This window comes from Arvicanthis niloticus, chromosome 12 (assembly GCF_011762505.2).
Source record: "Arvicanthis niloticus isolate mArvNil1 chromosome 12, mArvNil1.pat.X, whole genome shotgun sequence".
Lineage (NCBI taxonomy): Eukaryota > Metazoa > Chordata > Mammalia > Rodentia > Muridae > Arvicanthis > Arvicanthis niloticus.
The window spans coordinates 34363550-34375314 of record NC_047669.1 but is presented as its reverse complement, the minus strand read 5'-3'; the positions used below and the strand labels follow the sequence as shown (position 1 = coordinate 34375314).

Sequence of the window (11765 nt, the reverse complement as noted above, 5' to 3'; positions counted from 1 at the left end):
AGCTTAATTTGACACTCCCCAGCTGTACCTCTTCAGATAGATTTCTAAATTCTCAGTTTAGGAACAGATCACCAGTCTAGACATGCTTAGACTCACTGTCTATGGATTTCCTTTAAATTGCCATCATTTCTCCTTTGGCTCTGAACAGTGCATGAGTATACGCCTGGGTCTCATTTTGGTGATGCCCATTGATGCTGCAAATAGAAAATTCTATAGCCTCTGAATCTCCCAGTGTTGTAGAATAAGGTAGCTTTCCTTTGCTAAGGTTAAGGACTTCCCAGAGACTGTGCCCTTCCTCTCAGCTGCCCTGTGGTTTAAAGTAAATCTCGGTGGTTTTTGCCCATGTTATATAAAGCCAATGTTTTACAGTGCAGAAAAATCCCCATCTTTCCCAGATAAATCTTCACTCTCAAGAATACTGTTCAATTGTCAATTCAAAGATGTCGATTTGAAATTCGAAGCTTAAAGTAGACTGCTTGTAGCCAGTTTTTGTTACTCTCATGTTGACAGGAAGACCACCAGGTAACAAAAGGATCTGTATGACAACCTTGAAAACTTGATCACCTTTGTTATTGCAACACTGGTTTTTTTCTTTATATTGCTTTAAACCTTTGCCTGTGTTTTTGAGGGGAGCAAAAATTCAGCTTTCCTAAGTCCCTTGCTCATCAGTCAATCCTGTTTCTAAGCTGTCTCAGGGCTGCTTGAGACTTTACAGACTTCTTTAAGCATGTCTACCCATTAAAACCTCTGCCCCTACATGGGCATAGACGAATCTTACCTTCCATTTGGGTACATTATTCAAGCATATCCAATCTCTAACAATCTTCAGAACAGTAAATACACCCCACATACTCTTCTCCTTTTTATGCAAACATTTCCTAATGTCTGATCCTCAGCTACGGTACCCTCTGTTAGGAATCTTTTAGTATAAATGTGTTCTGAGTCTCCTTTCTTTTTTGTCCCTCCAGGCATTGACTCCAGGGCTGACTCCAGAGTAAATAATGGCATAAGTAAAACTTGCGTTTTTTATAGTTTTCTGCTTTGAGTTCCACTGTGTTTCCTATTATGTATGCAGCAGTCCTTAATAAGCTCAGATACATAACAGCATGTAATTGAATTTCTATTTTCTTTGATTATTAGCTTTGAGAAATTTAATGTCATTAAATAGACATGAAAAGAATATTCTTAATGCAGTGATGATCAACATATTTGAATTTCTCTTGAGTTAGAGTTGTCAATATTATTATTTAAAATTAGTTTTGAGAATCCAACATTGTAACTGAATTACAGTCTCATTCAGACACATGAAGGCCAAAAATTCAACTCCACCAACTTAAAACACAGTCATTTCCAAGTGCTTGAGTCACTTACTTGCTTAACACTTAATTGTCTTTTTTTTTTTTTTTTTTTTGGAACGATGTGGTTTTTGTTCTGTTTTGTTTTTGTTTTTGTTTTTTTTTTTTGTTGTTGTTGTTTTTCTAGACAGGGTTTATTTGTGTATCTGGCTGTCCTAGAACTAGCTCTGTAGACCAGGCTGGCCTTGAACTCACAGAGATTAGCCTGTCTCTGCCTCTCCGGTGTTGGGATTTAAGGCATGTGCCACTACCACCTGGCTTGCAAGTCTGTAATTTTTATACCCAGGAATTCTGTAGGCTTTTACACCCAGGAAGATGAAATATGCTAAGATCTGATGACAAGTTAGAGATGTGGCTTTATTTTGCCATCTGGAAGAAAGGCAGCAGGATAGAAGTCACCTTGATGAATGCCATCTTTGATATTTGAGTTAGGAAAGTACGTATGTGTACTAAATGTTTAGAAATAAATTATTTTTGATTTTCCCTTGACTGCCTGCACTTTGTCTTCCTGAACATGGCTTGAAATTCATTGTCCCAGTTGTTGAGCCCCATAGGCACCTGTTATTTGCTTTACTATATTTCATACCAAAAATGTACTTAATTCTTCCTAGAAGTGGAGGGTCAGCCTGTTTTCCCATTCTTTTCATATGTTTCCTAAGCAGGCATCTCATAAGCCTCACTGAGATGTAATCTGAGACACTGAAAATGCTTTCTGGCAAGAAATATCCCCAAATAGGAGTAATAACATTGAAGACATAAACACAAACACATACAAATTTGTCTTTATTTTCCAAGAAGCAAGGCTAATGGGTAATATGAATTTATCAAGGGAATATGAGCCAGGTTTCCAAGTTGAGATTGTGGTTTTGTTATTGTTTTCTTCTCAAAGCTAGGTTCTCAGCCTCCTCATTCTTAGACCAGCTGGCAGCAGCGGGCGGTGGCCCAGTCCATGACTGAGCACTGGCAGTGGCAAGTATTTCCATTCTGGATATCCCAAGATCCACAACCATAGCCACAAGCACATCCAGTGACAGCCATTCCTGCAAAGTCATGTGAGACAGATGTCAGAGCCATTGAACTGTAAGCAATGGGTAGGCTCTATCTTTCTCTTCTTAGGAAGCACATGAGTAGACCTAGGTTTTGCAGGACATTTGCAGCTATTCAAGTTTCACAGTTCTCTTCAAGCAAACTAATTGCAAGTTACTTAAACTGAAGGACTTGGAAGGAGGAGATTCACTGTTTTTCAATTAATAGCAAATTCACCCCTGTTCTACCCACCCCACCCCAACACACACACTGATACACAATATAAGGGAATCGATTAGGAAAGAAATGAATAAATGAATGCTATATCCATGGCCAGACAGTTGAGGGACAGAAAGGGCTGTCATGTGAGGTCATGAAGGAAGAAGTGACAGAAGGGGCAGAACCCAAAAGTCCCTCAGTAACATCCTTGGGGAACTGAAAATCAGGAAGTGGTATTCGAACACTTGGAATTCTAGCTCAGCTCCATGGCAGTACAAATCCAACTTAAGAGAAGGTGGCATTAAAAGATTGATGGGGGAGGACACAGGGACACCGCAGTCACAAATTCTTTTTGAGGAATTACTCACCAGTGGGACAAGAGGCCAATCTGCCTGATGCCTTGACACTAGTGCAGGAGAAAGTCTTCGTTACCGGGGAGGCACAGTTATCTGAGTGAGAGAGAAAGAAAAGTGATATTGCCCGTGATCTTTCTCGCAATTCTTTTGTGATCCCTCTTGTTTCTTAAGGGTGTCACTGTTTTCGTAAATAGTCCACTCACTAGCTTTTAAGATCCAGTTTCTTCATTTGTGAAGAGGAAGTAATAGTTCTACTTACCTCATAAAGTTGCCTGTGAAAATTGAATGAACTTAGTGAATGTTTAATATGCCTGTTTTGTGATATGTTCATAAATTACAGCCCCTATCCTTTTTCTTTATCCTGATCAAGAACATTGAGCTCTTACTCAAGAGTTCAAAAGGGTAGGGTGCTGAAGGAAGCCCTGGTCAGGAAGGCAGGGATGAAGAGGACTAAGGGCTTAGAGCAAGATACAAAGGATTTTAGAATTTATGTACAGTCAGCATCAGCAAAGGTCAAACTGTGATCTTTCCTACTCTTCTCATACCTCGTTGGCCAAGAAGTTCCTTGACCTTTTTCTCCACGATAGAGTCTAAGGTCCCCTCAGTATTCACTAGGACCATCAGGTGGAGAAGGGAGATGCAGATGAGAAGGGAACAAGTTGCAGTCTTCATCCTGTTGAAAGTCTGCGTCCTGGGGCTGGAGGGAAAGAGCAGAAAAGATGAGATTGCTGAGCTCTGGGATGGCTGTGAGGAAAAGGATGTATTCTGGAGAAAGCAAGGCGAGAACAACAGAGGTAACTGTACTAAAATTGTTCTAGATGTTTAGAGAAGATGAGAGCTGACTGACTCACCAGAATCTCAAAAAGGTTCCAGGACCTGGCAAGATGAGATGCTTTTATACACCGTGGGATTACTAACCTGGGTACCCTTAATATATACAAACACACCCCAATGCAGTAAACACTTTCAGTCCATTTTGACATCCCGGATGTTGACTATAGCAATTTCCTGTGAATTATGACACTTGACCAAAGAAAAACAGGTGAGGTTCAAGAGACTAAGAAAGTAAACCCTCTTCACCTGTCTGGAAAAGCTGAAACTTACAAGGTTCACAATCTCCACTCTAACCAGCTGAACTGCCAAGTGGTGACTCTTGGCCCATTGGAGATGCCTGGAATGCCTTGCAGAAAGCTCTATAGATGCAGCATGAGGGAACTGTAATACATTCTGGTATGAGCTTTTCAGTGATGCAGTTGCATTCAAGCTGCCCTTGAGCCTGAAATTAAAACACACATGCACACACATGCAAACACACACACACACATGCAAACACACACACATCACATGCAAACACACACATACAGAGAGAGAGAGAGAGAGAGAGAGAGAGAGAGAGAGAGAGAGAGAGAGAGAGACCATAAAAGAGTTTCATACAATTTTGGCACCAGAATAGGAACAAGAGAGAACCAAAGGTGTTAGAAAAGAGTGGCTGAATGTCCCTAAAATGCGTGCTGAGACATTTCCCCAAACAGTGTTACAATACCTCTTGCTACATCAGTGGTTATAGGGGACTTTGCTTTGGGTGATGAAACATGCAACCGAGGCTGAGTCATCTACCCAGAGGCACAGCCTGGATGAGGAATCCATAGGAGAACGCCACTTGGAGCTGTTTTTCTCTATATATTATAGAGTAACATGCCTGCTCCATGAGTGGTACCTGCTGTGTGAGTTCAGAGATGCTTTGAGATAGGTTAAAGATTTAACACAAACTTTGTGGACCTTGAGAGCAACAATAAGGGAAGAGAGTATTGGTAAAGTGTAGTGAAATTGCTAAAGCACTGCTATGTGTAATAAGAAGTGCATCTAATGCCAACATGCCTAGTCAGTGGGAATTTGTCTGTTTAAGGGAGAAATTACAAAGGCAAAAAAATGGCAAGTATGTTCTTTATTAGCCTCTGGTTTGGGTGTACATTTAATAAAAGTGAATAGGCTTGCCTACTTCTTACAGCTGGAAGGATGGAAGAGAAAGAGAAGACAAGTTAGATTTGTGCTAAAGGTCACTTTCTGGTATTAAAACATTTTAAATTTATAGAAAGAGTCAGGTAGAAAAGAAAAAGAGGCAAACAAACTAACAAAGGATCATAAAAGTGATGTCTGGGGCAGTGGACCGTGCCACCAGACAGAAAACTTGGTAAGATCAAGTGGATTCAGAAACCCTGTTAACTGTCATAACTGACAATGACAGGTGTTTAAATCTCCTCCCAACCAGTTTCCTGTCCTTGAACACATGACCATGACACCTCATAGAGTGGACTGTGACAATCAGTCACATAGGGGCAGCACCTGAAGCCCCTCCACATGCAGATGAGGAATCCCTCTGTCTTCACTTGCGCAAATGTGGGTGTTGTGCCAACAGATTAACATCTCTGAGCAAGCTCTGCTCTAAAGACTTCTGCTTTCTTTGCTGTACTTCCTCTCTGGAGTTTAGAATTTCAGGTAAAGAAGTAAAAGACAACTTAAGCAGCCATTTCCAACTGAATGACTGATGTCAACTTCACCAGGACATCAAGTTTGGCACAAGACTCCATAAAGTCTCAATTCTCTATTCTCAGCAGATAGTTTTCATTGTCTTTCTTGGTTCTCATTTGTTTCACAATTTTATCATTGAATAATACGTTACATTTAAACAAATCTAGAAAGAACCTAGGTCATTTTGGGGAATGTCACTCTTTGTTGTCACTGCTCACTGTTGCCATCTGGCCTGGGAATAAAGGCTAAGAACCCAGTTTTTGAAATGAAGACTATAATGAAAACAGGATCTCACCCAGGAAATCTGACTCATTGTCCCTGTTATGAATTCATATTCCACAGTAATCCTGCCTCTTAGGTAATAAAGACACCCATCTCATATGCCAGTGAGATATAATCACTGAGATACTGAAAATGTTTTCTGGCAACAGGCCAGGAGTAATAACATTAAAGGCATAAACATAGACAGGTGCAAATATGTCTATGGAAGAATCCCTTTTCTCACATAGTATGTGATTATGGACATTGTTGCTACAGCAGGGGTTGCACGGGCCTTGCTTTGGGTGATGAGACATAAAACCAAGGTTGTATCTTCTATTCAGAAGTCTGAGTGGGTAGTCTGCAGGGAGAAATCAAATGGTGTTATCTGCCTCTCTGTGACATGGAGTGACATCCTTGCTTGATGGATGGGGCCTACTGAATGAGAACACAGATGACTCAATAAAGGGTAAATATTTAGAACAAATTCTGCTGTCCCTAAGAGTAAAAGGTAAAGAGAGTGTCTATGAGCCAGGGCTGAGGAGCAGAGCACTTCTTTGTATAGTAAAGAGTCATCTCTTACCAAGATATCAGTGAGAACTTGCCTGTGTAAGCGACCAATTATGGAAAAGATGTTCTGCTAGCATGTTCAATATTAGCCTCTGGTTGAAAAGAAGAGAGAATGAGATGGAGCTATTAACTTACGATTTCTTACAGATGGCAAGATACAAGGGGAAAAAAAGAATCTACATTAGATCTGTACTAAGAGCCCTTTCTGGAATCCTAAAACTTAAAATCCAAGAGAAGATTCTGATAGTCCAAAAAAAAAAAAAATGATGTGATAGAAAAGTAACAATAAAGAAGCTAAAGCTTACCTAAGTGATGGTTAATGCCTAGTTCATCATGTAAGATAAGATTGTGTTTACAGCAAAGATTTTGTTTAAAAAAATTTATCAGAGACTTTGATATTTTATTGAGCCTTAGTGACTGGTGAGTTGCATGATAAAACATGATTTTATTGTTTAAATTAGGAGAGGCTTTTAGAACACCTAAATGATCTATACCAGAATAGAAATCAAGTTTTAAGGTACTAAAGCACCTGGTAGGAGATGAACAAAAGAAAAACAATTGATGACTTCCGTACGGTTATTACAAAACAAATGTGGCAAGATTTGTGTTGAGCTCTTAAAGTCCCTAGGAGGAAAGGCTGGTAAAAGCAAAACAAATGGAATACTTTTGTGAATTCTGAGAAGGCTTTTCAAGCTTAACCAGTGTTTCAACAAAGTTTAAATGAAGGTACTTTCGAAAGTACAAGTGGTCTTCACAGAAATTCCTGTTTTGGAAGAAATACAAGCCGCTTCCCTGACAGGGTGATCAAAGTTGTCTGTACTTGAGGGCCATTCCTGGCAACTGGTGGCCTTCTGTCAAATTATGAACTCACTGGTCTGCTATTAATGTATAAATTTCTTGGGCTGTGGTGGGTTCTGGACCCAAGTGCACCTTTATGACAAAGTCTCAAAAGCACCTGGGAGCAATGGGCAACAGTGGATGGATATGGGAATAAAATAGCCCAGGTAAAAAGCTTCACATTTCACTAATGGTATGCAATGATCCACCAAGAGAAAATTGTGTGTATTTTTTTCTGCCAAAAGGAATGTTTAGAGTGGAAATTGTTCATCTAGCACATATACATATTTGCTACCACCACCAAGATACATGATAACGGAGATGGAGTGTCAGAATGCAAAAGTGGGATGAGCATTTTCCTTCAAGGTTAAGTTCAGTTCTCAGGAAGGAGCTCCAGATAGTACAGCTTCCTTTGCCTGGCTTGAGGATACACAAGATGCTTTCAGGGGAACTGTGGCTCTTCCTTTGCTATGTGATGTTTAAGAGATAAGTAAACATTTTTGTTTTGATTTGTTTTGTTTTTTTAGATTATTTTATTTGCTTTACATCCCAATTGCTGCCTCTCCTCCTGGTTTCCTCTCTCTTCCTGCACACAGTCCCTCCCCTTCTCTTCTGAGAAGATAGAGCACCCTCCCAAGTTAACATTCTTAAACACTATGCATGCTTATCTCTGAAGCCAAAGTTTGCCTGGCACATGGTAGACTAGAATCATTTCCTAAAGTGTGTTCATACTTCTTTCTAGCCTTTAACCTTCTTTCATGGGGATATGAAACCCAAGGGGCTTAAGAAATTTGTTCAAAGAAAATAACAAGTTGATGCCAAGAGTAAAAATTAGATCTCTCTTGTTACTGTGTCACTACTTCCTGATACAAACTTCAACTTGATTGGTTGCTTTTATACTTGCATATGCTTTTGAGAGTATAGTTTCCCCATGGGGAAGAGATGGTTATTTCAATTCATTCCTCTCCCTCCTTCCATCTAGTAGCTAGGGATCTTTTTTCCATTGTTGAATTCCTATTGTATGATTGAAGAAAACAGTTTGAATCATGCATTACTCTAAGAGATTCTGTACCCTTGACTCACACTTCCTTCTTGTACAAGTAGTGATCACCAGTCAGCCTGACACAAATAACTACATATCCTATTGGGTAGAGTACCCATCCTGTGTTTCAAGTTTGGATGCTAGAGGCAGTGCAATGAATATGCCTTCAAGATATTTAAGGGAAGCTATGATATGCACATGGTTATAATTTCATATACCCCATATCGAGGGACAAAGCTTGTAACAGTGGAACTCGGTGATTGCAAAAGAATGAATGGTGGTCTTGAAAGCAGATTATTGATGTAAATTTCTCTGATTCTCCTAACAGCCTAACCTTTCTGAAACTAGCTGGAACATTGAGAAAAAGGAAATACCTCATAGATAATGTAGTCTCTGGTCAACAACCAAGAAACCTAATGATACAAGCACAGAAAGATAATCTTTATTATTTGTGATACAGAGTGTCACAGTCAAAATGGCCATGTGTGGAACCATCATGATTTACATGAACAGTGGTAGAAGTTTTCTGGTTGAGGCCATGGCTCTATGGCTTCCTTCATAGACCTAGCTCTCAGGATTCTTTACTTAGAGTAGTAGAAGTAATGGGCAGTAGTCTATCCTGTGGGATCCAACCAGCAATAACAGCATGTTGTTCTCCCAGGATGTCTCATAATCTGTAATCATAGTGATAGTACTATCCTGTGATAATATTCCTTGCATAGCATGAGTGGTAGAGATGGAAAGAAGAGGAAATTGAAGCCCTTAGGTTTTAAGGACAGCATTTCAGTTTGTTGTTATTGCTGTTGTTGTTTATCTGTTAGGTGTTTCCAATTGTAATGAAACACAAATAATGTGAGATTAGAATGGGAAGAATAGACAAAAGGTATTAAAAGAAAAAGAAATGATGTTTGAATGATTAAAGAAAAAGGAAGGAAACAGAACTAAATCTTGAGTCTCTAGCCCCTTAATTAACAAAGACAGGAAGGAGAGATATGAATATTTAAATTGTCATACAACCTAATAACATTATTCTCAACCAATGGACAATTTGTAACAAGTTTCTCGGGCATCAGTTTAGTTTCTTGTCCATGACCTCAAATGAGAAACAAAGCTGAGAAAAAAGGTGCATATAAGTAAGATTTTTGGGGAAGTAGAATAAAAATACCCCTAAATAAGAAGGAATCTAAAAATCATAGGTTTCTGGACTTGGGTTTCATTTTTATCTTGGCCAATTGGTCCTGACTCTAAACAAAATAAGGTATTCAGTTGGCAAGGGACCTGGTTTGGTAATTTGAAGGTATATGAAGGATTCTAACTAGTCAAGAGGTGGAATAGAAGGGCATAGGGTCAGAAAAAAGCCTGCCAAAACAAACAAAAAAAAAATAGTCAGACATAAAATCCTGCCAAAGGCTCCAAGAAGTATATAAACAACAACAACAAAAACAACAAAACAAACAACCCAAGAAACTACTAAGAACAAAAAATCCACATAAGTAAATATAGCAAAGGCTGGCATTTGCATTGGATGGTATCTTGGTAAGTTGGGGACCCTTTTCAATGGAATGGGTAAGTTGTTCCTTTGGCTAACCACTGATTACCTAGAACGTATGTGTTTTCAGACTTTACTCCCAGTTTCATCAGCATGTAGATACTGCATGTGTATGCTTGGTCTTGTTAATGGGATGCTTCATTCCTAATTCCTAGCATGACTGAATACTGTGTAGACTCCTGAGGAGCAGGGAAGCCTTGGAAGGCTACTGTGAATGAGCAGTGTCTGTGACCTAAGATAGCTCTGGACGATAAAGCTTCCAAAGTCCAAAAGACAATTTCTTTCTTTTTTTTCTCCTCTTTGCTTTCTCTTTTTATTATAAACTTAAAAACACAATTATATCATGTTAAAATTTAAACTGTGTCATATTAAGTCTATACAACAGCATTTTAGCAGCTTTTCTCTTCAAGGCATTGGTCAATTTCAGTATACTGCATTTACCTTTACCAAGTACAGAGTTATTGTCTTTTTTAAAAAAGAAAATGGCCCTGGCCCAGATACCTGTGGCTGGAGCAGTCTCCCAGCCAATATGCTCCCCTCTGGAAACTGAGTTCTGAGGCACCCTAGGAGGGCATGGATCGCAGAGCAGCAGGTAGGAGAACCTGCACACCGCCCTAGGCCTTAGAAGCACAACTGGCAGTAGGGAGACCCCAGAGCGCACCTGGAATCCAGACCCTGCCCCTGTGGAGAGCCACTCCACTTCCGCCCCTGGCCTGGATACCAGTGGCTGGGGCAGTCTCCCAGCCGATCTGCTCCCCTCTGGAAACTGAGTTCAGAGGCACCCTAGGAAGGTCACAGACCGCAGAGCTGCAGAGGTACCCAAGAGAGGTCAAGGACCACAGAGCTGCAGGCATCCTAGAGAGGACACAGCCCACAGAGCTGCATAGCAGGGGACACCATATCCTGAAGCATCCTAGATAAGCAATTACATTCAGAGCAGCAAACACCTAGCTGGTCTACTACCGTGGAGACACCATACCTGAAATATCCTAGAGGAGCCACTGTACCCAGAGCAGCTGGAGCTCAGGATCATAGAGTCATCTAGACCCCGAGGAGTTCTGACACAACCAAGATAACTGGAAAGGCAGACTCCAGTCAGAACCAGTGAGTGCAAGTAGCACTAGAGCTAACCAAATGGCTAAAGGCAAGCATAAGAATGTAAACAACAGAAACCAAAGTTACTTGGCATCACCAGAACCCAGTTCCCCCACCATAGCAAGTCCTGAACACCACATCACACCAGAAAAGCAGGACTCAGAATCAAAATCACTTCTCATGATGATGATGGAGGACTTTAAAAAGGACATAAACAACACTCTCAAAGGATTTGAGGAGAATGCAGGTAAACAGGTAGAAGCCCTTAAAGAAATGCAAGAAAACACAACCAAACAGGTGAAGGAATTACACAAAACCGTCCAGGACCTAAAAATTGAAGTAGAAACAATACAGAAATCTCAAAGGGAGACTACGCTGGATATCACCATCCTTGACCTCAAACTATACTATCAATTCATATCTCCTTGTACAAAGCTCAAATCCAAGTGGATAAAAGACCTTCACTTAAAACCAGATACGCTGAAACTAACAGAAGAGAAGGTGGGGAAGACCCTTGAATACCTAGGCACAGGGGAAAAGTTCCTAAACAGAACACCAATGGCTTATGCTCTAAAATCAAGAATTGACAAATGGGACCTCATAAAATTGCAAAGCTTCTGTAAGGCAAAGGACATTGTCAATAAGACAAAACGGTAACCAACAGATTGGGAAAAGATCTGTTTTCAATCCTACAATCGATAGAGGGCTAATATCCAAGATACACAAAGAACTCAAAAAATTATACTCCAGACAACCATATAACCCTATTAAAAATGGGGTACAGAGCTAAACAAAGAATTCTCAAGTGAGGAAACTTGAATGGCCGAGAAGCACCTTAAGAAATGCTCCACATCCTTAGTCATCAGGGAAATGCAAATCAAAACAACACTGAGATACCACCTCACACCAGTCAGAATGGCTAAGATCAA

General features: G+C 40.1%; 1 protein-coding gene across 1 annotated transcript in view; it reads right to left on the bottom strand.

Annotated features, from left to right (window-relative positions):
• Positions 1-2121: 2121 nt before the first annotated feature.
• Retnlb (resistin like beta) overlaps positions 2122-11765 on the bottom strand; it is a 31018-nt gene continuing 21374 nt past the window's right edge. Inside the window, exons 1-4 of the mRNA XM_034515528.2 lie at positions 3808-3936; positions 3502-3653; positions 2969-3049; positions 2122-2395 (exon numbers count right to left, since the gene is read on the bottom strand). Of these exons, the coding sequence (XP_034371419.1) occupies positions 2268-2395; positions 2969-3049; positions 3502-3628 (336 nt within the window). The 5' untranslated portion in view covers positions 3629-3653; positions 3808-3936 and the 3' untranslated portion in view covers positions 2122-2267. Of the gene's footprint in view, positions 2396-2968; positions 3050-3501; positions 3654-3807 lie in introns of the transcript that reaches the window.